The sequence below is a fragment of the Mobula hypostoma genome, chromosome 9 (assembly GCF_963921235.1).
Source record: "Mobula hypostoma chromosome 9, sMobHyp1.1, whole genome shotgun sequence".
Taxonomy (NCBI): domain Eukaryota; kingdom Metazoa; phylum Chordata; class Chondrichthyes; order Myliobatiformes; family Myliobatidae; genus Mobula; species Mobula hypostoma.
In genome coordinates, this window is record NC_086105.1 from 53725350 (window position 1) to 53752926 (window position 27577).

A 27577-nucleotide genomic window follows, 5' to 3' on the forward strand; every position below is an offset into this window, starting at 1 on the left:
AGCCACAACAAGCTTCACTTCACACTGAGGGAGCAGAAACATTGCCAACTGTTGACAGTGTCTGTGTTCCACGTGGTTGTCCTTACTGAGGTCAATGGCTCCCTGTACTTGTAAGCAGACAGCAATGCTAACAAGTCCCCAAGCATAGGACATCACCTCTTCCTCACTGAAAAATTCCAAGAGGGTAAATGAAACCAGCACTGACAGTGCCAGAATACCTTTCTGTGGCAGCAGCAAGGAGCAAATATTCACTCAGGGTGAGGGTCTTGCAATGATCCTCTGACCTGGATATTAAGAGTCAATATGCCCTTGACCTTCAGGAGGAGAGAGTCCAGGGTCCACACCATGTCCAAAGGTTTCCTGAAGAATGTTGCAAACTTCAGTGATGAGCCTACAAGTACATTGTCCATCCCAGATCTCTGAGTAGGCTGTCGAGAGTAGACTCCACACTGCATGGGGACAATGCTTTTGGGATAGTTACTCCGAAGGGATAAATGCAGGAGACAACTGGAGAGCAGGAGATCAACTTAGTATTGTTCAACAACATTAATGACTTGTCGATGAAGGTGCCATGGATATTTATAACTGAATACCTTCAACCTGAGAGGGAGAAGTGATGGTTTCAAGACTAGTAGCTTAAATGTAAATAAGGTCAGCTATAAGGGCATGAACTGAGAATCAGAATCAGGTTTAATATCACCGGCATATGTCATGAAATTTGTTAATTTTGAAGGCGGAGCTTAGGAGGGTTAATGGCGCCTAATGACCACTCCTTTGCTTGCATCTTCGGAAGCAGCTCTATTTCCATCTTTAATATCTCTATTTTTCCCTTTTGGGGTTTTTTTGAAGACCCTGACCTGGAGTTACATGCTGACTATGGTTCTTTGCGGGAATGGGACCCGCTCTCGGGGTTTCACGACTGGCCGTTGTTTGGCACACCAAGGGCTCGGCCTAAGAGCTCTACTCGCCTTCTGAGGACTGAGTTTTCATGGCTCTGGAGATGAGGGTATCAGAGGTCAGTGTCCTAGCAGAAGACCAGTGTATGGGAAGATGGCAGATCTCTGGCTGTGTGCCCAGAGACCCAAGATCTTTGGGCACACAGCTTGAAAAAAACGATGTAAAGGACTTTTAACATAGTAAACCAGCGAGTTGTTTATTATGTCTCCCCTCCCGCTGTGAAATGGCGACACCTCTTTCTCTCTTATTAGGAAGAGAGAGAACCTGTGGTATGTTGAATACCGGGTGAACGTGTAGTCTTTGGAGTACTGCAAGTCTGTGTCTTTGCTGTTGCTTTTGCTGCATGCTTGAGTGCTCAGCGGCAGATGCCGATGCTTTTATTTGCCAGTCGGAGGAGTGGGGATGTTGCTTGCTGCCGCTTACGCACGGGAGGGAGGGGGAGCTGGGGGGACTTTGGGGTTCTAACATTTAACTGTCGTTCATTCTTTAGGGGCACTCCTCTGTTTTCGTGGATGATTGCAAAGAAAAAGCATTTCAGGATGTATATTGTATACATTTTTAAAGATTAAAGTCTGTGACGAGCCTTTTGGCCCATCAGGCCGGTGCTTATGCTGGTTTCCGTGGCGTGAAGCGACTGAGAGTACGAAACTCCCCCCCCAGATAGGACGCCAGTCTATCACGAGTTTAACCCCGAGCATTTTTGCTGGTACCCATTCTCAACTGGGTGGACTGGAGCATTGTGTGGTTAAGTGCCTTGCTCAAGGACACACACGCTGCCCCGGCCAAAGCTCGAGATCGCTAGTCCAACACCCTAACCACTTGGCCACACATTGTATACATTTATCTGACATTAAATATATCTTTGAAACCTTTGAACTTAATGGCAACAGTACAATGCAATACATGATAATATAGAAATAAATAAATAAATAAATTATAGTAACTATATATGTATATTAAGTAGTTAAATTAAAATAGTGCAAAAACGAAAAAAAATTTTAAAAAAATAGTGAGGTAGTGTTCATGGGTTCAATGTCCATTTAGGAATCAGATGGCAGAGGGGAAGAAGCTGTTCCTGACTCACTGAGTGTGTGCCTTCAGGCTTCTGTACCTCCTACCTGATGGGAACAGTGAGAAAAGGGCATGTCCTGTGTGATGGGGGTTCTTAATAATGGACGCTGCCTTTCTGAGGCACCGCTCCTTAAAGATGTCTTGGATACTATGGAGGCTAGTACCCATGATGGAGCTGATTAATTTTACAACTTTCTGTAGCTTCTTTCGACCATGTGCAATAGTCCCCGCCCCTCCCCTCCCCTCCCCTCCAAACCAGACAATGATGCAGCCTGTGAGAAAGATCTCCAGCGTACATCTGTAGAAGTTTTCGAGTGTACAGGTGACAAACCAAATTTTCTCAAATTCCTAATGAAATATAGCCGCTCTCTTGCCTTCTTTATAGCTGCACCGATATGTTGGAGCCAGGTTAGCCCAACATGGATTATGTTATGGATTGGCCAATCAAGATGCAGCGGCAGGCAATGTCAGAATAGATACCCGCCAACAGGGGTGTCATAGTAGGACTTAGCAATACACGTAATAGTGCCAGTGATCAGGGTTCAATTCCTGCCACTGTCTGTAAGGAGTCTGGACATTCTCACCAGGACTATGTGGGTTTCCCCCGGGTGCCCCAGTTTCTCTGTGCATTCCAGATGGGTATGGGTTAGGATTAGTGAGCTGTGGGCATGCTATGTTGGTATCAGAAGCATAGTGACACTTGCAGGCTGCCCCCCCCCCCAGCACATCATCAGACTGTGTTGGTTGTTGACTCAAAGAACACATTTCACTGTATGTTTTGATGTACATGTGGCAAATAAAGCTAATCTTTAATCTTTCAACAAGAAAGAGAAGTTCAAGAGGAAGAGATACCCTTCATGCTAAATCAGGGATGTGGAATTAAACATAGATCATAGAATAGTACAGCACAGTACAGGCCCTCCGGCCCACAATGTTGTGCCGACCCTCAAACCCTGCCTCCCATATAAGCCCCCACCTTAAATTTCTCCGTATACCTGTCTAGTAGTCTCTTAAACTTCACTAGTGTATCTGCCACCACCACTGACTCAGGCAGTGCATTCCACGCACCAACCACTCTCTGAGTAAAAAACCTTCCTCTAATATCCCCCTTGAACTTCCCACCCCTTACCTTAAAGCCATGTCCTCTTGTATTGAGCAGTGGTGCCCTGGGGAAGAGGCGCTGGCTATCCACTCTATCTATTCCTCTTATTATCTTGTACACCTCTATCATGTCTCCTCTCATCCTCCTTCTCTCCAAAGAGTAAAGCCCTAGCTCCCTTAATCTCTGATCATAATGCATACTTTCTAAACCAGGCAGCATCCTGGTAAGTTTCCTCTGTACCCTTTCCAATGCTTCCACATCCTTCCTATAGTGAGGTGACCAGAATTGGACACAGTACTCCAAGTGTGGCCTAACCAGAGTTTTATAGAGCTGCATCATTACCTCGCGACTCTTAAACTCTATCCCTTGACTTATGAAAGCTAACACCCCATAAGCTTTCTTAATTACCCTATCCACCTGTGAGGTAACTTTCAGGGATCTGTGGACATGTACCCCGAGATCCCTTTGCTCCTCCACACTACCAAGTATCCTGCCATTTACTTTGTACTCTGCCTTGGAGTTTGTCATTCCAAAGTGTACCACCTCACACTTCTCTGGGTTGAACTCCATCTGCCACTTCTCAGCCCACTTCTGCATCCTATCAATGTCTCTCTGCAATCTTTGATAATCCTCTACACTATCTACAACACCATCAACCTTTGTGTCGTCTGCAAACTTGCCAACCCACCCTTCTACCCCCACATCTAGGTCGTTAATAAAAATCATGAAAAGTAGAGGTCCCAGAACAGATCCTTGTGGGACACCACTAGTCACAATCCTCCAATCTGAATGTACTCCCTCCACCACCACCCTCTGCCTTCTGCAGGCAAGCCAATCCTGAATCCACCTGGCCAAACTTCCCTGGATCCCATGCCTTCTAACTTTCTGAATAAACCTACCTTGTAGACCCTTGTCAAATGCCTTACTAAAATCCATATAGATCACATCCACTGCACTACCCTCATCTATATGCCTGGTCACCTCCTCAAAGAACTCTATCAGGCTTGTTAGACACGATCTGCCCTTCACAAAGCCATGCTGACTGTCCCTGATCAGACCATGATTCTCGAAATGCCTATAGATCCTATCTCTAAGAATCTTTTCCAACAGCTTTCCCACCACAGACATAAGGCTCACTGGTCTATAATTACCCGGACTATCCCTATTACATTTTTTGAACAAGGGGACAACATTCGCCTCCCTCCAATCCTCTGGTACCATGCCCGTGGACAACGAGGACATAAAGATCCTAGCCAGAGGCTCAGCAATCTCTTCTCCCACCTTGTGGTGCATCCTGGGGAATATTCTGTCAGGCCCCGGGGACTTATCTGTCCTAATGTATTTTAACAACTCCAACACCTCCTCTCCCTTAATATCAACACGCTCCAGAACATCAACCTCACTCATATTGTCCTCACCATCATCAAGTTCCCTCTCATTGGTGAATACCGAAGAGAAGTATTCATTGAGGACCTTGCTCACTTCCACAGCCTCCAGGCACATCTTCCCACCTTTATCTCTAATCGGTCCTACCTTCACTCCTGTCATCCTTTTTTTCTTCACATAATTGAAGAATGCCTTGGGGTTTTTCTTTACCCTACTCGCCAAGGCCTTCTCATGCCCCCTTCTTGCTCTTCTCAGCCCCTTCTTAAGCTTCTTTCTTGCTTCCCTATATTCCTCAATAGACCCACCTGATCCTTGCTTCCTAAACCTCATGTATGCTGCCTTCTTCCACCTGACTAGATTTTCCACCTCACTTGTCACCCATGGTTCCTTCACCCTACCATTCTTTATCTTCCTCACCGGGACAAATTTATCCCTAACACCCCGCAAGAGATCTCTAAACATCGACCATAGTACATTTCCCTGCAAAAACATCATCCCAATTCACACCCGCAAGTTCTAGCCTTATAGCCTCATAATTTGCCTTTCCCCAATTAAAAATTTTCCTGTCCTCTCTGATTCTATCCTTTTCCATGATAATGCTAAAGGCCAGGGAGCGGTGGTCACTGTCTCCCAGATGCTCACCCACTGAGAGATCTGTGACCTGACCCGGTTCATTACCTAGTACTAGATCTAGTATGGCATTCCCCCTGTTCGGCCTGTCCACATACTGTGACAGGAATCCGTCCTGGACACACTTAACAAACGCTGCCCCATCTAAACCCTTGGAACTAATCAGGTGCCAATCAATATTAGGGAAGTTAAAGTCACCCATGATAACAACCCTGTTATTTTTGCACCTTTCCAAAATCTGCCTCCCAATCTGCTCCTCTGTATCTCTGCTACTACCAGGGGGCCTATAGAATACCCCCAATAGAGTAACTGCTCCCTTCCCGTTCCTGACTTCCACCCATATTGACTCAAAAGAGGATCCTACTACATTACCCACCCTTTCTGTAGCTGTAATAGTATCCCTGACCAGTAATGCCACCCCTCCTCCCCTTTTTCTGCCCTCTCTATCCCTTTTAAAGCACTGAAATCCAGGAATATTGAGAATCCATTCCTGCCCTGGTGCCAGCCAAGTCTCTTGTGGGAAACTTGTGCCTGACTAATTTGAACAACTTTTTGGGGGAGATCGCAAAGGTTGATGGGGGAGGCATATTGAAGGTTGTGTATATTCCCAGCAAGTGGTAGAATGATCCAAGGGAAAGTGGTGGGCTGGCTTCAAACTCTTCCCACTGGCAGGGGCAGCTGGAGTTCCAACGGCCGGGAGGTGTCGGTAGTTGGGATCAACCAGGGATCAGTACCAAGAGGCTAATCGTTGGGGTGTGGTTCAGACTTAAATCAGGGCGCATTATTAGGAAGTTTGCGGAAGATATACTGTAAAAGTTATTCCTTTGGCTTTCCGTGCAGAGCAATTCTTCAGGAATACGTCAAAGATCAGATATCAGGAAGAAAAGTAGTAAATGGAATTAAATCTGGAGAAGGGTGATGTAGAGCATGTGGAGAGTTGGTAGGGAAAGGTCCAGTCAATGAAGAAAAGGAGACCTTTGAGTGCAGGTGCACAGATCCCTGGAGGACAGCAGGGTAGCAGAATAAAGTAGTTAAGAAGGCATATGGAATCCATTTTTAAAACTTAAGCATAAAATATAAGAATAGGAATACAACTCCCAAACTCTAACATTAATTGGGTCCTGGTCTCAGAGTTCTAGTCAATGCGTCACATCTTATGAAGATAGGTTGAGTGATACAGTGCGAAGTAGGTCCTTCATGCCCTTCGAGCCACGCTGCCCCAGCAACCCCACAAACCCGATTCACCCTAACCTAATCACAGGGCAATTTACAATGACCAATTACCTACCTACCGGTATGTCTTTGCTGTGTAGGAGCACCCGGGGAAAACCCACACATTCCACGGGGAGAACATATGGAGCACATTCTCCCTTTGTACAGCAGGGGACCAGAACCATTTGGCATACTGAGACTAGATCAGGGTGCAAACAAAGGATGACACTTCTTATTGGTCAGTTACTTTATTAATTCTGAAGTATTATTAGACTTTAACATGCAGATTTTATAGACTATTAACACCTGCATTATCATAGAGTGGTTGGTGATTGATTATGCAAATAAGGAATTTGAATATGCACAAGGTCAATATCTCATCCGCTAATCAATTTTTGTATCAAAGTGGCATTTCTCTGTTCAGACTTCAGAACAGTGTGGTGACAGAGGCCATGCTGTTCTCCTTGTGCACAAGTAAATGAAGTGTGAATGCGGAATGACAAGTGTGTTTTCAGAATTCAATTAATCAGTGACATCTAACGTTCATAAATATCATGAAACAAGCTACCAAGAGCGTTTAAGAGCACAAGGAAGAGCAATGGGGGTATGCCAGTCGGTGCTGTGAGCCTGCCCCACCATCCAATGATCCAAATTGTCATTATCTTTCCGTACCCATGCTTCGCACTTAATACTGTCACTGTTGATAATATATATTCAATGACAGCTCCACAGGCTCCGTGGGGTCAAGAATTTCAGAGGTTCTCAACCCTCTGAGAGAGGAAAATCCTTGTCAACTCCTCTGCAATCATCCAGACACTCTCCAGATACCTTCTCAGAATCCACCCTGTAAACACCCTCCATAGTTTGAGCAATGCACACTAAATGCTGGAGGAACGCAGCAGGTCAGGCAGCATCTATGGAGAGAAATAAACAGTCACCGCTTTGTGCTGAGACCATGATGAGGGACTCTGATTAAGGGGCTTAGCCTGAAGTGTCAACAATTTGTTTTCTTCCATGGATGCTGCCTAACCTGCTGAGTTCCTCCAGCATTTAGTGTGTGTTTTCAAGCATCTGCAGAATCACTTGTGTCTATGATTTGACACTCTGCAGTTTTACGTGTTTCAGGAAGATTCTCTCTCATCCTTCTCCATCCCACCTCATATGTCAACTGCTTCCTCCCATGATTCAACCCAATGAAGCCTTCTACAGATACACTCTTCCTTGCCTGTCAGTCTGGGTACCAAAGCAAGTCGCGGGGTCACTGACCATTCTGAACATCCCAGACTTTGATGCTGCGATCCTGGGAGCCGGTATAGATGTGGCGATCGTCCTGGGAGAACGCAGCACAGACTACGCCGTCGAAGAATGCACCCTAATTGGGTAAGATGAGCAGAGAGTCAGCTATTTACAATATACATTAATGATTTAGATGAAGGGATTAAAAGTAACATTAGCAAATTTGCAGATGGCACAAAGCTGGGTGGTAGTGTGAAATGTGAGGAGGATGTTATGAGAATGCAGGGTGACTTGGACAGGCTGGGTGAGTGGGCAGATGCATGGCAGATGCACTTTAATGTGGATAATTGTGAGGTTATCCACTTTGGTGGCAAGAACAGGAAGGCAGATTACTATCTGAATGGTGTCAAGTTAGGAAAAGGGGAAGTACAATGAGATCTAGGTGTCCTTGTTCATCAGTCACTGAAAGTAAGCATGCAGGTACAGCAGGCAGTGAAGAAAGCTAATGGCATGTTGGCCTTCATAACAAGGGGAGTTGAGTATAGGAGCAAAGAGGTCCTTCTGCAGTTGTACAGGGCCCTGGTGAGACCATACCTGGAGTATTGTGTACAGTTTTGGTCTCCAAATTTGAGGAAGGACATTCTTGCTATTGAGGGAGTGCAGCGTAGGTTCACGAGGTTAATTCCCAGGATGGTAGGACTGTCATATGTTGAAAGATCGGAGCAACTGGGGTTGTATACACTGGAATTTAGAAGGATGAGAGGGAATCTGATTGAAACATGTAAGATTATTAAGGGATTGGACAGGCTAGAGGCAGGAAATATGTTCCCAATGTTGGGGGAGTCCAGAACCAGAGGCCACAGTTTAAGAATAAGGGGTAGACAACTTAGAATGGAGTTGAGGAAAAACTTTTTCACACAGAGGGTTGTGGTTCTGTGGAATGCTCTGCCTCAGAAGGCAGTGGAGGCCAATTCTCTGGATTCTTTCAAGAAAGAGTTAGATAGAGCTCTTAAAGATAGTGGAGTGAAGGGATATGGGGAGAGGCAGGAAAAGGGTACAGATTGTGGATGATCAGCCATGATCACAGTGAATGGTGGTGTTGGCTCGAAGGGCTGAATGGCCTACTCCTGCACCTATTGTCTATTGTCTATTGTTAACACTCCCCATGTAAATTGATATTTGGTGTACTATTGTAACATGTACCAGGGCACAGTAAAAAGCTTTCATCTGCATGCCATCCAGACAGGTTATTCCATATGAACGCATACAGAATGCAGGTGAAGCTCAGCAGGTCAGGCAGCATCTATGGACAGGAATAGAGAATCCATGTTTCAGGCTGCACATAGAAACCAATCAACTTCTGATGGGCAGCAGGATTGTGTAGCAGTTAGTGTGACACTTTACAGTGCCATGTCTCAGGGTTCAATCCCCACTGTTGTCTGTGAGGAGTTTGTACTTTCTCCCTGTGACCGCCTGGGTTTCCTCCGGGTGCTCTGGTTTCCTCCCACAGTAAGAATTAGTGAGTTGTGGGCATGCTATGTTGGTGCTGGATAGTTATGGGCTGCCCCATCAGATTGATACAAACTTTGCATTTCACTGTATGGTTTGATGTTTCAATGCGCATGTGACCAATAAAGCTAATCTTTGTTCTTACTTTTTAAAAATAATCACTTTTCCCAGTCTGTGCTAACTATTTAAGCAATCTATAGAGTTAAAGCTGTTCTTCTGCTCTTTGAGTCATGGAGCTACACAACATGGAAACAGGGACTTCGGCCCAACTGGTCAATGCTGACCAATTTGATCCAGTTGAATCAAGTCTCGCTTACCTGTGTTTGGCAGACAAGTTTCTCAACGGTTTCTATCCAAATGCCTTTTACATGTTCTAATTGGATCCACCTCAACCAGTCTTCTACAGCTTGTTCCACATACCCACCACCATCCTGTTTGAAAATCTTGTCCTCAGATCCTCTTAAAATTTTCCCCCCTCACCCTAAACCTACGCCCTCTAGTTCTGGACTTCCCTCCCCTGAATAAAAGGCTGACATTTCTCCTTATCTGATCATTCTCACAATTTTAATAAACCTTTATAAAGTCATCCCTGAAACTCCTTTGCTCTGGTGAAAAATGTCCCAGCCTCTCTTTATAACTTCCCCAACCCCCACCCCCAGTTCTGGTAACATCTTTCTGAATCTTTTCTACACTGTCTCCAGCTTAATGGCATCTTTCCTAGAGCTGGTTGATGAAAATTACACACAAGAGTCTAACTGTGGTCTCACCAAGGACATGTACAGTTGCATCATGATGTCTCAACTCATGTAATTACTCCGCTAGCCTCAAAAGGCAAAGGTGTCAAATGCCAACTTCACCACCCTGTCTGTACTTCTAGCTCTGAGATAATTTTCCTTGTACAGTACTGTGCAAATGTCTCAGGCAACTAGCTTTATATATGTGCCTAAGACTTTTGCACAGTGCTGTGTTCCTCGCTTGTGAATTATTAAATTGTGACCTTTGCATCCAACTTCTGTGAAGTGCCACACACATGTTGGTGATGCCATTATGTGTGCAGGTTGGGAAAATGGGGCGAGGTGATCACGCCTGAGCTAATTGGCTGGAGTCAACAGGAAAATAGTGCAGGGACTTCAAAACTGACAAAACCATACTTTTAAATATGCAATATGCAAGTATGTGCAAGAACACGTGATGTTGGGTGGTACGTTTTGAAATGCTCACAGACCTGATGTGTACATCAGTATTTGGATAGTGAGCAGTTACAATAGCAATATTGCTTAGAAATAATATTACTTTTCAATTGTCTTTTTCAAATATTAATAATTCTTCAATGGGTTTCTTAAATGTTTCATTTATTTCAATCTGTCTCTGTTATACTTCCATTAATTGTAAAACAATGAAGACACATAAATAAGAAATAGGACACATCATTTTCCCTTTTAAAAGTCCATAATTATTGTTACTAATTTATTAATCAATGATTATCTCTGTTCAAAATTACCATGATGTGCACAAACATTTTTTTTAGGAGGTGATTGCCAATTTCGGCACGTGTTCCCAGAAAGGTCCGCCACCCTTGAATTAGACAAGGCAGTGGAAGGTGCCATCTTTCTGATGAAGCATTAAACTGAAGCCCCCTCTTCTCTCTCAGATAGATACCAATGATTACAGGAAACTACACAAAGAGCCCACAGAAAAATGGTGGATACAGCCCAGTTCATCACAGGCAAAGGCCTTCCCACCACTAAGCACATCTAAAGCCCTGCCACAAGAAAGTGCCATCAAACTTCAAGCACCCCCACCATCCAGGCCATGCTCTCTTCACACCGCTTGTGAAGGAGGTACAGGAGCCTTAGGTTCCTCACTATCAGGTTCAGGAACAATTATTACCCTTCAGCTATCAAATTCCACAACCAGCATGGATAACTTCACTCACTTCAACACAGAAATGATTCCACAACCTATGGACTCATTTTCAGGACTCTACAACTCAGGTTCTCAGTATTATTTATTTATTTGTTTGTTTGTTATTATTTTTATTATTGGTAGGATTTGCACATTTTGTCTTCTTTTGCACATTGGTCGTTTGTCAATTGTTGTGTGTAATGATTCAATGATTCTATTGTATTTCTTTGTTCTACAGTGAGTACACACAAGAAACTGAATCTCAGGATTGTATGTGGTGACATATATGTACTTTGATAATAATTTACTTTAAATTTTGAAACAACAACATTCCTTTGGAGTATAAATTTAATTGTAAATTAAATTGCATTTTGTGGGACCCTACAGTGTGCATGTAAGCCGCCACCTCTCCAGGATTACAGAAGCAACCATGCTTCCAAAATGCACTCTACTCTGATTTCCCCAGCGAAGTTGCTTCAATGCCAAGCAATTTCATTCATTTCACTGTGAGGCTGAACTGAAACACACCATCTAAGAGAATGGGCCAAGCAGAACTATAAAATGGGAGCTGGGTAAGTATGGATAGGGCTAACTTGGGAGGAAGAACGGGCTAGGTAGAATGGGCTAGGTAGAATGGGCAATGTGATGGGCTGAAAGGCTTCTATATTCTGTGGCTGGACTCAAAACTGCTGCTTCTCACCTGGTAGAAAATCTCCAGCTCCCATCGCCCGCTAGACAGGTTCCACACTCTCTGCACGGGTCCCTGGCATCCGCTGAAGGCATACCGTTCATTGTGACTGGTTTCTAGACAGGTAACTCTGCTGTCGTGAGGCACCAGTGTCGTCGGGGACGAGCTCTTGGCGTGGTAAAGGTGCAGCGTCCCTGTGTCCATGCCTAGCAGCAGGCTGCAGTCTGAAAGGACGGCGACACTGGACGGGGTGGACCCAGGCGGGACAGTGACCGCGAAGAGGACCTGGCCCAGCACCGGGTCAGACCCCGCCACGCCCAGCGTGTACACCAGCGCCGAGCTGCGGTCGGCCAGTACCAGCCTCTCCTCACGGCTGCTGAGGGCGAGGCACTGAATGGCACCACCGTGCCCAGGTGGGGTCTGGTGCTCCGGCTCCCGCTGACCCCTGATGCAGAAGACCACCAACGAGCCCGACCTCAGTCCGCAGATCACTGACTCTCTCTGCTGGGCGACAACCAGGCAGCAGAGCTCAGAGTTGGCACTGAGGGTCCGGAGCGCCACACCTATGGGAAGAAGGCCCAGAATTAGTCACGGGTAACCGCACTGCTGGTTCCTCAGCCCTTTGCGGACGCAGCCTGCCATAAGACACAGGAGCAGAATTGGGAAATTATTCCCCTCACCACCACCATTCAATCGTGGCTGATTTATCTTCCCTCTGAAACCCATTCTCCTGCCTTCCCTCTGAACCCCATTCTCCTCCCTTCCCTCCAAGTGCTTCGATGCACCTACTAATCAAGAGCCTATCAATCTCTACTTTAGACGTACCCAATGACCGGCTCCAGGCAAGAGGCCACACTGAGGATTAACGCAGGCATCGGACAGACAAAAAAAATCCCTGTTGCCGCCACAAGGGAAATGGGAGCGTTGCACTCGGTTGTGGGAGCTACGTTTCCGAGGGAGTGGCAGAAGGGTGGGAGAATGAGACCTGTTCAGGGTTGGGAGATACCTTTGCAGACTGAATTCTGGGATGAGTGTGTTTGTCGGCTGAGGAGAGACTAAATAGACTGAACCTATTCTCTGTAGGTATGAGATGAGTGCATTGAAACTGAAAACATCTTCAAGCTTGACCCAATAGGTCACAACTTCCCTGGCTAAGAATCTGGAACCGTGGGCGGCAGTTTCAAAATGATCATTCAACCATTCAGAAACAAAATGAGAAGAAATGGCTTCACCCAAGAAAGTCAATCTATTGATTCCTGTGCCCAAGAGACCGTGGAGGCTCAGTCAATGCATATAGACCTTAGAGCATTACAGCACAGTAGATGTCCTTCAGCCCACAATGTTGTGCCGACCTCTTAACCTACTCCAAGATCAATCTAACCCTTCCCTCCCACATAGCCCTCTATTTGTTTTTTATCCATGTGCCTATCTAAAAGTGTCTTTGAATATCTGTAATGAAATTGCCTCTAGCACCAGCCTTGGCTGGGCGTTCCATGCACTCGTCATTCTCTGTGTTAAAACAACTACCTCTGACATCTTCCTTATTTTTTCCTCCTTTTCTCTCAATTAGCCATTGCCACCTGAGGAAAAAAGTGGTGGCTGTCCACTGTATCTATTCCTCTTATCATCTTATTAAGTCTCCTCTCGCCATATATTTAAGAAAAAGATCAATAAAGTTTTGGATATTAAGGGAATTGAGGTGACAAGTTGAACTGCAAGAAATTAACTCTGAGGTAAAAGATGAACTCTAACCTTATTGAATGGCTTAGACAATACCTAATTAGAAACTTCACTGATTCATGTCCATCTTGGGATGTAGAGAGGCCAATGTAAAGATGACACCTTTGTATTCAATCTTATTTATGATTAATAATTTAGAGTCGTCTACAGTCACCTTCTTCAGAGTTCCAAACGACGACTTTCTTTGAGTCCCCCATTTTCGGAAAGCACACCAAGCTGCCATCTTGTGCCAAGCCAGTGATCGTACTGCGGTTATGGAACGGCGTAACTGTGGTGTGCTGTCGGTCATAGCTAAGGTTCCAGATTTTAAGGTAGTAGGCACTGCGTGAGGTGGAAATCAAGGTGTTCCCAGAAAGCAACACCGAGGTGATGGGAACTCCCATTCCTTCTATCGAGTCCATCAGCTTGACATCGGGTGACAAGCTCCACACCTGGAAAAAAGGAATAAACAAGGACTCATTGTACTCTCTAAAATCTGCCATTTTACAAGTCGGTATTCCAGGCAAGCTCTTGACTAGGCTCTATAATTATGTGCTAGCATTGGAGGGGGTTCACGAGAATTATCCCAGGAATGAAAGGGTTAACATATGAGGAGTGCTTGATGGCTCTGGACCTTTACTCGCTGGAGTTTAGAAGAATGAGGGGAGACCTCATTGAAACCTATTGAATATTGAATGGCCTACATAGAGTGGATATTGAGATGACGCTACCAATATTGAGGGGATCTAGGACCAGAGGGCAAAGCCTCAGAACAGAAGCACATCCCTTTGGATCAGAAATGAGGATGAATTTCTTCAGCCAGAGGGTGGTGAATCTGTGAAATTCATTGCCTAGATGGCTGTGGAGGCCAAGTCATATTTAAAGTGGAGGTTGATAGGTTCTTGATTGGTAAGGCCATCAAAGGTTAAGTGGAGAAGCAGGAAAATGGGGTTGAGCGGGATAATAAATCAGATATGATCGAATGGCGGAGCAGATTCGAGGGGCTGAATGGCCTAATTCTGCTCCTATGTTTTATGGCATTAACCATGGTAACACAGTAGTTATATTACTGGATTAGAAACCTAGAGACACAGATTAATGATCCAGAGACCTGAGTTTGTATCCTTTAATATGGAATAAAATCAATAATAGTGCGCATTAAATTGCAGTAGAGTTGTAATAACCCATTTTATTTAGTAGTTTCCTTCAGGTCTAAAGTACACGTGACTCCAGTCCAATGGCAAAGTGGTTGGAGAGTCAGAAATTCCATCTGAACTGGCTTAACAAACCAGCCAATTATTTCCAATCATTACACCTAGGTGTAGGAATGGAGCATTCTTAACTTCCACCATCCAAAGACAGGGAACGGGATCAAGAATCAGATGCCCAGGGGCCAAACAAGCCTCCATCTGAACTGGGCCCTAGTCCAGATATAGGTCCTTGAGCAGCTCTTGAACCATTGTCCATGCAGCATGAATATTTCACTTGAAAAGGTATGTTACTAGTAGGAACAGGTGCCTTATATAAGTGGCCTTTGGAAGTGCTCTTGACTGTAGAATTGGTCCTTCTTGGTAGGAGGCTGTGCGCCTGGTTAAAGAAAGTTACTCCAGGAGAAGCCTCTCTAATGAGGGAATATCATCAGGTACTTCTTCCACCAAAGAGCAGAAAGGTAACTTAAACCCTGGAATTTAGTTATTCACCATAGTTACACATGTTTGAGATTAAGAAAACATCTGACAGCCTAATAGAGTTCACCATTTTGTATTGTTAATTCATACTATTGTAAGGTCAGAATTTATTTCTCATTCCATAGTCTTCCTTTTTGCAGGAAGGGATTATCTTCAGTGCTTGTGGTGGGTAGGGAGATACTGATGGCGACATGTATTACACGCAGTGGCCTCTTGGAGGCCAACGAAAGGTGCTTTTTTTTCCCTTTGTTAAATGTATTTTTATACATAGTAAGACTATTCTTGACTCCAGTATCTACCTGTACAGCAGGTCCACAGCATTAGTGAGCTGCTCATTGTTCGAAGAGCCAGCCAGCAGTTCAGAGAAAGTAAGCCGGCCCATTGGGCCGAGAGAGTCATGTCAGGCCGTCAGGCTAGGGAGGTCAAGTCAGGCCGTCGGGCCGAGGGATTTGAATCAAGCCGTCGGGTCTGGGGATTTGAATCGAGCTGTTGGGCTGTTGGGCCTGGGGATTTGAGTCCATCCATTGGGCCGTTGGGCCTGGGGATCCGAGCTGGGCCTTCGAGCCTGGGATTTGAGTAGTGCTGCTGTGCTGGGAGATTCATGTCAGGCCATCAGGCTGGGAGATTAGTGTCGGGCTGTCGGGCCGTCGGGCCACAGGAGAAGCCAGAATGGGCCCAGAAGAGCTGACCTGGATGCAGACCATGCTGCTGCGTGCTACTTGGAGGCACTGGAGTTGATGCCTTCAAGTCGGCACAAAGGTGGTGTGGAGTGAAACCGTGAGTGACTGTCTTGTATTCTGTGATCGGAAGACTCTGTTGGACATTGATTGCTTCCCTTGTTTGGTGGTGAGAGACAGGCAGTGAGGCAACAGAGAGAACTAGGCCTCAATCCTCGGGACTGCGTTGTAGTGTGGCATCTGGGTTCGGTCGGGGGTGGCCTCTCCCTTTGGTGCTGCCCTCCAGTGTTCGATTGGTGGAAGTTCAAGCTGCACTGCCAGGAACCATCAATTTGCAGGACATATTGCTCAGGGTCTTGGACTAAAAAAGTGTTTCCTTACATGACTGTTCTTTTTTTAACTTTCTCATTATTTTTGAATGCACATGTACGTTTTTGGGCCCAGAAGAACGCTGTCTCATTCGGTTGTATTCATATATGGTTTGATTGAAGATTAGACCCGATTTGATTTGATTTGACTGAGGTTCAGCACCCCTGGGTTCAGAGGAAAGATTGGGAGGAACAAAGGAGATTTTTATGCATAGAACCCAGAAAGTCTAGTGACAATTCCAAAAATGCTGGCTTACCCGTATAGTCTCGTCAGCAGACCCAGTGATCAGCGAGCTTTCGTCCCTGCTGATTACAGCAGCGTGAACTTTGTCACCATGTTCCAAGTCCATCGGTGAGGCCTTCACAATCATGTTGCTGTCCAGCTTAAACACCTGAGCATACTTCCCAAAACCTGTAATTAAAATATAATCCAATTAGAATATTCAAGATGTGTATTTAATCACCCACCCTGAATTTATGTTGAGCAAGTGTCTAGAACTCTGTGTTGAGGCAAAGCTCACAAATAGAATTCAGAGAACACTGGAATGCATGGATTCCTATTCAGGGGAGTCAGGGGGGCACATTGTCTTTCCCTACATCTCCCTCACTCTCCCTTTCCTCTTTCCGTGTAATAGTTTGGAATCTTCTGTCTGGGACAATGTATATCTATATGATGTCTCTTCTATCTGAGGAGTCAAAAAACAGGTGACACCATTATCTCAAAAGAGGAGTAATCTTCTCACAGAGGGTGTTGCAGTTGTAGAACTCTTTACCTCCGAGGCTGGGGAGACGCAGTCATTGATTTAAAACGATAGATTAATAGAATCATGAATTCATGGAATATGAAAGCAAGGATGTAATGCTGAGACTTTATAAAGCATTGGTCAGACCACGTTTGGAATATTGTAAGCAATTTTAAGCCCCTTGTCTAAGAAAGGGTGTGCTGGTGTTCGAGAGAGTCCTGAGCAAGTTCACGAAAATGATCCTGGGAATGAAAGGGTTAAAATGTGAGGAGCATTTGATAGCTCAGGGCCTGTACATATTGGAGTTTAGAAGAATAAGGGGGATCTCACTGAAACCTGTTGTGTATTGGAGGGCCTAGACAGAGGGAATGTTGAGAGGATGTTTCCTATAGCAGAGGAGTCAGGACCAGAGGGCACAGCCTCAAATACAACAACGTCCCTTTACAATAGAGAGAAGGAGGAATTTATTTAGCCAGAGGGTGTTGAGACTGTGGATTTCATAGCCACAGATAGCAGTGTTAGCTAAGTCATTGGGTACATTTAAAGCAGAAGTTGATAAGTTCTTGGTTAATAAAGGTGTCAATGGTTAAAGGGAAAAGGCAGAAGAATAGGAGTTGAGAGGGATAATACATCAGCTATCATGGAATAGTGGAACAGACTCAATGAGCTGAATAGCCTCTGGCTGCCACCATTGCTAAGGCTCTATCTCGGCGGGCTTGAGGGTCAAATGCCATCCTTCTAAACTTATTTCAGACAATTAACATTTCAGATCCACATTTCTTCAGAACTGTCAACTTTCCTCTTTACCATTTATTTTTTACATTGTACCTGGGCAAAGCCCATATGACACTTAGAGAGTCTGTCCACAAGCACTTTCCTTCATGCGTTATAAACAATCATTCCCACCCCCCCCCCCCATATTTTTTGGTACCTCTGATGAATAGTGAAATATTCCAAAGTGCCTGGAACTTTAGATGGTCTTGATCCTAGTTATTGCGAGATGATTTTTTGCTGCTGAATGGGGTACGTAGCATCGTTAGTCATTAGAAAATGCAGGAATCATAGAGCACTGGGCTGAAGGAGGTTACAGTGATACCGTGAGGATTAGCCACAGAAACTTTAAATGTGAGGATGAGAGTAAGGATTGTTGTTGGCAGAATCTCAGATGGTGACGAGGAAGCATACAGGAATGAGATAGATCAAGTTGTGCGCAAAACAACAACCTTGCACTAAATGTCAGCAAGATCAAGGAATTGATTGTGAACTTCAGGAAGGCAAATTATGGAGAACGCACACTGACCATTGAGGAATTTTAGGAGCCTGAGGAAATCTGGTATGTCACAAGAGACTCTAGCAAATTTCTACAGATATACTGTAATATGGTGCCGCAGTGTGTGCTGACAGACAAGTGAACCCAGGTAGGGAGGAATGACAAACTCCAATGTTGAGAAAAAAACATGAGTTTATTCATTGAAACTCCTACTGAACTTCAGTGGCTCGACCAAGCAACACTGCAAGATGAATCATTCTTGAAAAACACACACACACACACACACCTCCATGATAAACGCTAATTGAAAGTCTGCTTTAAATAATCACAGTCAACCCCCTGCCAGTCGAAATTGTTACGTACCCCGTAACTGGGTTGCCAAACCAGCAGAAATGGATCACTCAGTTGGAGTCTGGAGTACTAGAACTAAGAAAGTTTTATTAAAGAAACAAGCAACACAGTAATCGAAAGGATAATAAATGCAACAATTCAACAATGATAACCACACATGTGCACAGAATTAAGATAACAGCATCAATCAAGCTCTATCGTTGTCTAGGGGTTAAATGACCAATTTCAAAATGACTCAAAGTTCAGTCCAGTTTGTAGTTCAGTTCGCAGTAATCGTTGCCATGGCGATGGACAAGGTGGGGGAAGAGAGACAGAATAGGAACAACTGATCATTCAGAACACTGCTTCACTCACAGACCAGCGGGATGGCTCACAACAGCTTTTGGGCAGGTCCTTGGTGATGTCACCTGAGGTCACCGACTGTGACCCCTCCTCCAGATGCGGTCGATCCTCTGCAGTGAACCCGGCACCCAGGCAAGGGCGGACACACACCGGGTTCCCGCTGATCGTACCTTTCCACCCTGGGCGTTGTCCGGTACTTCTCACCACTCGTGAGAGGCGCACCGCTTCCAGGGTCTCGTTACCTCGGGTGGCGTGTGTGTCTGTCTTAGCGAACCTGTCCCTTTTTATCCCCCTGCTGGGGTATCGCCTGTCCATCACTTCAAACAGTTCAGGGTTCAAAGGGGGGAGCCGCTCCAGACAGCTCTTCCTCCCACATCCCTTCATTACACATCTCCAGACGCTGCTCCATTGTTCCTTATCTCTCCTTCCCCTGAGGGCAGGTGGCAAACCAACTGCTGATGCCACTGATGCTAGCCCAGGCCAGCAAACATCTTAATTTTATGTGTATTCTCGTAACAAAATAAACTTGACAAGATTAAACAGAAAGCACAAGGGCTTAATGACTCTGGATAAGAGGATAATTAACAAATACACATGCAAGGTTGGTAAGGGTAATGAGATATGGTTGCATTTTGACTGGTTGCATCACTGTTTGCTGTGGAGACATCAATGTACAGGATCGTGAGAAGCTTCAGAGGTTTCCAGACTCAACCAGCTCCATCAACAACACAAGCGTCACCCATCTTCCAAAGGTGACATACATCATTAGGGACCCTCACCATCTGGGACATGTCCACTCTCATTACTACTACAGTATTGGGGAGAAGGTACAGGAGCCCGAAGACCCACACTCAACAATTTAGGAACAGCTTCTTGTCCTTTGTCACCAGGTTTCTGAATGGGTCCATAAAACCAAGAGCAAGATTTCACCATTCCTCATTTGCATTATTTATTTATTACTTTATTGTAACTTATAGTAACTACTAAATCATAAATATCACTTGTATTTGAACTGAATATTCTCTTTCTTTTTTCTTCTTTAATCTTTTTATTAGTTTTCAAGTTCATAAACAGAACAATAGTGATACAAAGAGATTGGAATTACATTATTGGTAATAAACATACACAAGAGAAGCTACAAATAGTACAAGCGTAATAGACTTCCAAACTCTCAATATGAAGAGAAAAGAAATAAAAAGAAAAGGATATCACAAAGAAAACCCCCCAAAAACAAAAACAAACAGAACAAAACAGGGCTGAACCAATATATTAGATCGAATACATTCATTAATGTCATCAACTCCTCTCCTCTATTCATATATTCTAAGTTAGAATGTTCTCAACCATCTCTTGGCATATCAAAGAATCTGTAACACATTCAAAACCAATCAGGCCTGATTTCCCGTTGAAGATCATTTTGTTTAGCTCATTCTGAAGCACATCAACATTAACAATGTCTAAATATTAGTCTAATTTATCAGTTTGAACAGTGACCCTCACTTTCTTTGTGAAAACAAGCATCCTTGAATTGGAAGCCGCGCATTGCAACATTTCCAGAAGTAATTGGCCATGCCTTCAGGAGTAAGTGAAGGGGCCTGAGATGAAGTGCTGTGAGAGCTTGGTCATGAAACATCTCAACTTCTGCCTGAGGAGAGACTTAGATCTGCTCCAATTTGCCTACCAGCACAATAGGTCAACAGCAGATGTCATTTCATTGGCTCTTCACCCAACCCTGGTACAGTGAAGATACCTACATCATGATGCTCTTCATTTACTACAGCTTGGCATTCAATACCATTATCCCCTCAAAGCTAATCAGTAAACTTCAAGACTTAGGCCTCAATACCACCTTGCACAACTGGATCTTCAATTTCTTCACTTACTGTCAGTTCAGATTGGCGACAACATCTCCATCAGCACAGGTGCATCACAAGGCTGTGTGCTTAGCTCCCTGCTCTATTCACTTTATGCTTATGATTGTGAGGGTCAGCACAGCTCCAATGCCATTTTCAAGTTTTCTGATTACTTCACTGTTGTGGACTGGATCAAAGGTAGTGATGGGTCAGCATATAGGAGGGAGATTGAGAATCTAGCTGAATGGTTCCAAAACAACAATCTCCCATTCAACGCTAACAAAACAAAAGAAATTATTATTGACTACAGGTGGAAGAAACTGGATGTCCATGAGAGAGTCTTCATCAGGATTTCAGAGGTGGAGAGTCAGCAACTTTAAATTCCTTGTCGTTATCATTTAGACCATAAGACATAGGAGCAGAATTAGGCCATCCAGCCCATTGAGTCTACTCCGCCATTCCATCATGGCTGATCCCGGATCCCATTCAACCCCATACACCTGCCCTCTCACCATATCCCTTGATGCCCTGACCAACCAGGAATTTCAGAGGATCCAGCACGTAGTTGCCATTTCAAAGAAGACATGGATGCACCTCTACTTTATTAGAAGTTTGCACAGATTTGGCATGTCATCTAAAACTTTGACAAACTTCTATAGATGCACGGTGGAGAGAATACAGCCTGGTACAGTAACATCAATGCCCTTGAATGGAAAAAAAACTACAAAATAAATTTGGATACAGCCTAGACCATCACAGTTAAAGCCCTCCCCACAGTTGAGCACATCTACAAGGAGCGCTGCTTCAGGAAAAGAGCATCAAGGATCCCTACCAGCCAGGCTCTCTTCTCAATCTGCCATCAAAAAGGAGGTACAGGAACCTCAAGTCTAACACTGCCAGGTTCAGGAACAGTTATTACCCCTCAACTGTCAGGCTCTTGAACCAAAGGGGATAACTTCAATCACCCCGATGCTGAACTGATTCCACAACCTATGGACCCACTTTTAAGGACTCTACAATTCGTATTCTCAATATTTATTTATTATTATTATTTTTCTCTTTTTTTGTATTTGTGGGGTTTTTTTTGCACATTGATTGTTTGTCTAAATCTGTGCTGTGCGGTTTTTCATTGATCCTGTTGTGTTTCTTTCTATTTTCTGTGAATGACCACAAGAAAGTGAATCGCAGGGTAGTGTATGGTACCATATATGTACTTCAGTAATAAATTTGCTTTGTACTTTGAACATCTCTACACCTAGATTAATATCAACAGAACTCATGGTGCCAAAATCAAAATTAGGTTTATTATCACTGATGTATCTCATGAAATTTGTTGCTCTGAGACAGCAGTACAGTACAATACATAAAAACTATACATTACACTATAAAATATATATAAAAAAAATATAGTGAAAAAGAGAGCAAAAGTAGTGAGATAGTGTTCATAAGTTCATTGTCTATTTAGAAATTTTATGACAGAGTGGAAAAAGCTGTTCCTAAAACGCTGAGTATGTGTTTTCAGGCTCCTGTACCTCTTCTCTGATGGTGGTAATGAGATGACGGCATGTCCTGCGATGGATGCAACCTTTTTGAAGCATCGCCTTTCGAAGATGTCCTCGGTGGTGGGAAGGCTAGTGCCCATGGTGGATCTGGCTGAGGTTACAGGCCTCTGCAGCTCTCTCAGATCATGTACAGTGACCCCTTCATTCCAGACACTGATGCAACCAGTCAGAATGCTCTGTACGGTACATCTGTAGAAATGTGCTAGAGTCTTTGGAGACAGACCAAATCTCCTCATATCCTTGTTGGGATATAGCCGCTAGTGTGCTTTCTTTTTAATTGCATCAATATGTTTGGTCCAGGATGGATCTTAAGAGATGTTGATGCCCAGGAACTTGAATCTGCTCATCCTTTCCACTTCTGGTCCCTCAGTGAGGACTGGTGTGTGTTCCCCTAGACTTTCCCTTGAGGGAACGAATGAACGAACAAACACACACACACACACACACACACACACACTTTCCTCAGTGGATGACTGTGAGTGTACAATATGTGGAACTGAGAGAAACAAGAGAGAAACAAGGGGTTGAAGAGCATGACAATATCATAAAGGACTGGAAACTTGTAATAGAGAATTTGCTATGAGCTCACAATCCTGCGCAGAATGAAGAAAAGGGCTTAAGATGAAAGGGCAAACCACGATTTGAAAGCTACGGTTGAATGTCCTTACCTGCTACCATCCACTTCTCACTTTCTGATGTAACCAGGAAGGTGACTGCTAGGTTGATTTTCTCTCTGACACAAGTCCCATCCAAAGACACCTGTTTAGGGAAAAAGAGAACTTCTCAGAACTGGAGCTGAGCCGAATTGGATAGGGCAAATTATTGAATCACAAACTAAACAGGATAAGGAAAGTCATTCTGCTCCCAGCCCCGGCAGCTGACAGGCTTTTCCCAGCTCAGTCCTCAACCCTTTCCAGGATCCCTCCAAGTGAGGGCATTTCCCAGGAGTCTAACAGAAGCAGAATGGCCAGGGAGTGCTGGCAGCAGCTCGTCTCTCAGTTTGCTGGAAGTCTGGACCATCTCAAACTGCATGGACAGTTTAAACTATTTCCACCTTCCTGCTTGGGGGTCAGGCACCTGGCTTAAGAAGGGCCAATATTAAAATGGAAAAACTCCTCTTCCAACCTAACTATCAGGTCTTTGGCTGCAAGACTCAGTCCGGACTGTACTTAACAAGGTTAAAAACAGAAGAACGTAATAAGTAGAAGCAGGAATAGGGCATTTCAGTCCACTTTCCGTAATCCAGCACCCAAGTAGATGATAGTTAATTGTTTTTTCATCAGTACTATTCTTCTGTACTTAACTCTAAATCATAAACACAAGAGATTCTGCAGACGCTGGAAATCTACAGCAACACACACAAAATGCTGGAGAAACTCAGCAGCATTTATGGAGAGATATAAACAGTCGATATTTCAGGCCTAGACCCTTAACCAGAACTGGAAAACAAGGCAGCAGAAACCAGAATGAGAAAGTGGGGGGATGAGGGAGGAGTACAAGCTGGCAGGGGATAGATGGGACTAGGTAAGGGGGAAAGTAGGTAGCTGGAGGGAGTGGGGAGAAGCAAGAAGCTGGGAGGTGATGGGTGGAAAAGGTAAAGGGCTGAAGAGAAGGGATTTATTAGGAGAGGACAGTTGTGTCCTTCCGGCATTTGACTGTGTTGTAGTAACTCCATATCCCCTGACTTCCATCAAATCAAAAAGCTATTGATTTCAGTCCTGTGTTTAGTTTTGGTTGCCTCATTATAGGAAGGATGAAGAAGCTTTAAAGAAAGTGCAGAGGAGATTTACAAGGATACCGCCTAGATTAGAGAGAATATTTTACGAGGTTTGGTTGAATGAGCTAGAGCCTTTCAATATTCGAAAAAGGCACATAAAAAGGGCAATGTTAAGGTAGTCATTGGGGAGGGGGATGGGTGGCACATGATAAAATAGGTGAAAGTCATCTTGGTATCCTTAAGGAGAAACCTTGCCTGACATATCTGTTGGAATTCTTTGAGAATAAGCAAGCAGGGTAGACAAAGCAGAGTTGGTGGATGTTGTTTAATTGAATGTTCAGAAGGCCTTTGACAAGGTGTCGCACATGAGGCTGCTAAACAAGATTAGGACCCATGGAATTACAGGCAAGATAGTACCATGGATAGAAGACTGGCTGATGGCAGGAGGCAAAGAGTGGGAATAAAGCCGGGCTTTACCGGTAGGCTGCCATTGACTAGTGACGTTCTGCAGGAGTCCGTGTTGGGACCACTTCCTTTCATGCTATATATCAATGATTTGAATGACGAAATTGATGGCTTTGTGGCCAAGTTAATGGATGATATAAAGATAAGTGGAGGAGCAGGTAGTGTTGAGGAAGCAGGGAGCAAAAGGACTTATACAGATTAGGAGAATTGGCAAAGTGGTAGATAGAAAATAGTGTAGAGAAGTGTATGGTCATGCATTCGGTAGAAGGACTGAAGGTGTAGACTATTTTCTAAATGGGGAGAAATTCAGAAACCAGAGGAGCAAAGGGAATTGGGAGCCCTCATGCAGGACTCTCTAAAGGTAAACTTGCAGGATGAGTCAGAGGTAAGGAAGGCAAATGCAGTGTTGGCATTCATTTTGAGAGGACTGGAATATAAGAGCAAAGGTGTGATGCTGAGACTTTATAAGGCATTGGTCAGACCACTCAGAGTATTATGAGGATGTTTTGATCTCCTTAACTAAAAAAGATGTTCTGCCATTGGAGAGTCCAGAGGAGCTTCACGAGATAGACCCCAGGAATGAAAGGATTAATGCATGAGGAGCATTTGGTGGCTTTGGGTCTGTACTTGCTGACATTTAGAAGAATGAGGAGGGACCTCATTGAAACCTATCGAATATTAAAAGCCCAAATACAGTAGACATGGAGCAAATGTTTCCTATAGTGGGGTTGTCTAGGACCAAAGGGCATGGCTTCAGAACAGAGAGATATCCCTTTAGGACAGAGATGAGGAGGAATTCCTTGAGCCAGAGAGTGGTGAATCTGTGGAATTCATTGCCGCAGACAGCTGTTGTGGCCAAGTCATTGGTTATATTTAAAGTGGAGGTTGATAGGTTCTTGATTACTAAGGGAGTTGAAAGTTATGGGAAGAGGCAGGAGAATAGGATTGTGGGGGATAATACATTAGCCATGATTGACGGGCTAAATGTCATAATTCTGCTCCTATGTCTTGGAGCGAAGGAGGATTAGAGCTGTACAAGATGATAAGAGGCATAGATCAAGTGAACAGCCAGAGACTTTTTCCCAGGGCCGGAATGGCTAATACCAAGGGGCATAATTTTAAGGTGATTGGAGGAATGTATGGGGGAGGATGTCAGAGGTAAATTTTTACCGAGAATAGTGGGTGCCTGGAGTGCCCTGCAAGGGGTAGTGGTAGAGGCAAGTACATTAGGGATATTTAAGACTCTTAGATCGGCATATGGATGATAGAAAAATGGAGGGTTATACAGGAGGGGAAGGTTGGATTAATCTTCGAGTGGGTTAAATTGTGGACAACATCGGGGGCTGAAAGGCCTGTACTGTGCTATAGTGTTCTATGTTCTATGTCAATTGCGGGAGATCCTGAGGAGTTTGCCACAAATGGGACTTTGCCTTGGGTACAAATCCATTGCTTTGTTCCACAATGCTGTGCCAACAAGTTAACCTACTCTATAACCATATAACAATTACAGCACGGAAACAGGCCATCTTGGCCCTTCTAGTCTGTGCCGAACTCTTACTCACAGACCTGCACTCGCCCATAACTCTAATATCAACCTAATGCTTCCCTCCTATATCGCCCTCCATTTTTCTATCATCTATGTGCCTATCTAAGAGTCCCTAGTGTATCTGCCTATACTACTACTCCTTACAGATTGTTCCGTGCACCCTCCATTCTCTGTAAAAAACTTACCTTTGACGCTAACTTTCTGAATAGCGGTCTCAACTCCTCATTCTGGTTAACTGGAACGCCCACCCCAGAATGGGTGGAATTCACTAAAGCTTGACCGTGAACAGACAGTTTGCCTGCACAATAACCTTGCCCTATTAGCAGAGCTTCTGGTGCCTGTCACTCTATGCAACACAATGTTCCTTTACATCCAGTTCATTGCTGACTGGTAGCTTTACCGTGAGATCTTTGGCTTGAATGAACACTGAAGATTTCTCTGAAGAGATAATATACAGGATACAGGTTGTGCTTTGCTCAGTGCTGGCTAGGTCCCGTAGCTGAGCGTAGATCAACAGGATATTTCCCAGATACTAAATTCCATACCATTGCTATGATTCCATCGCTGAACGCCACTGCTACTCTCGGCTGACTTTTCAATGGAAGAATGCACACTGGTGTTGAGGTGCTTAGACCAGTGAGGTGGTGAGTGCTCTGTAAGATGCCCTTGACCCGGTCCCACACACAAAGTGTGGCCCCAGTGGACACGGTCAGGACTGTGTTGTTGGAGCCCACCACTGCTGTGAGCGTTGTCTTGTCCAAGTTGCCACCTGATAGTTGGAACAGAGGTTCTCCGTTTTCTAGGCGCCAACCCTTAATCTGGAAACAATCAGCATTGTAAGAAAGTTAATGGACAGCATTCAAACTTGTAGGAGAGGACATCACCAGAGACAGATTTAACAATCTTTGGTCCCCCCCAGCAAGAACAGCCACTTGGAAAGCAGCTTCTAACAGAACAGTTTATTAGATGAAATCTGAAAACCACATCACCAAAACATCGATTGAAGATGTGTTTTCTTCAAAGGAAAGATGAGCAGTCTATGTGAGAATTCTTGCCTTGGCATTCTCCAAAGCACCAGCTTGGTACTGCTTCCTTGTGGGCAGCTCAGCTGTATGGGGCTGAGAGGGGTAATAAATCAGCCATGATGGAATGGTGGAGCAGACTCAATGGGCTGAATGGCCTAACCATGCTTCTATGTCTTATGGTCTTCATATTGGCCCTGTAATCTTACTTGTAAGAGCAGGGAATGATGTTTGCTTTACACATCTATTAGATATACTAATTGAATATTGCCCTGGATGAAGAGGCAAGCCCTTGTTTCTCCTCTTCTGTAAATCTCCCTCCTCCCTCACCCTTTGCTCCTATAATGTGTGGGGGCAAATGTCATTACGACAAAATTATCTTTTTTCTCTGCTGCTTCTCTCCCTTCTCTCTGTGTTGTTCTGCCAAACATCGTGAGCATAAAATGTTGGCACTGGAATATATAGCAACATTTGTGGGCTGCCCCAGCACATTCCTAGGTGTTTTGGTTGTTAATGCAAATAACACATTTCACTGTACGTTTCCATGTACATGCGTTA

At 44.4% G+C, this 27577-nt stretch overlaps 1 protein-coding gene across 1 annotated transcript in view; it reads right to left on the reverse strand.

The window, feature by feature from the left end:
• nwd1 (NACHT and WD repeat domain containing 1) overlaps positions 1-27577 on the reverse strand; it is a 78105-nt gene that overhangs the window by 13924 nt on the left and 36604 nt on the right. The window contains exons 13-18 of the mRNA XM_063059532.1: positions 26543-26815; positions 22938-23028; positions 16406-16560; positions 13591-13867; positions 11709-12259; positions 7625-7730 (exon numbers count right to left, since the gene is read on the reverse strand). Coding sequence (XP_062915602.1) covers positions 7625-7730; positions 11709-12259; positions 13591-13867; positions 16406-16560; positions 22938-23028; positions 26543-26815 — 1453 coding nt within the window. The remainder of the gene's footprint in view (positions 1-7624; positions 7731-11708; positions 12260-13590; positions 13868-16405; positions 16561-22937; positions 23029-26542; positions 26816-27577) is intronic.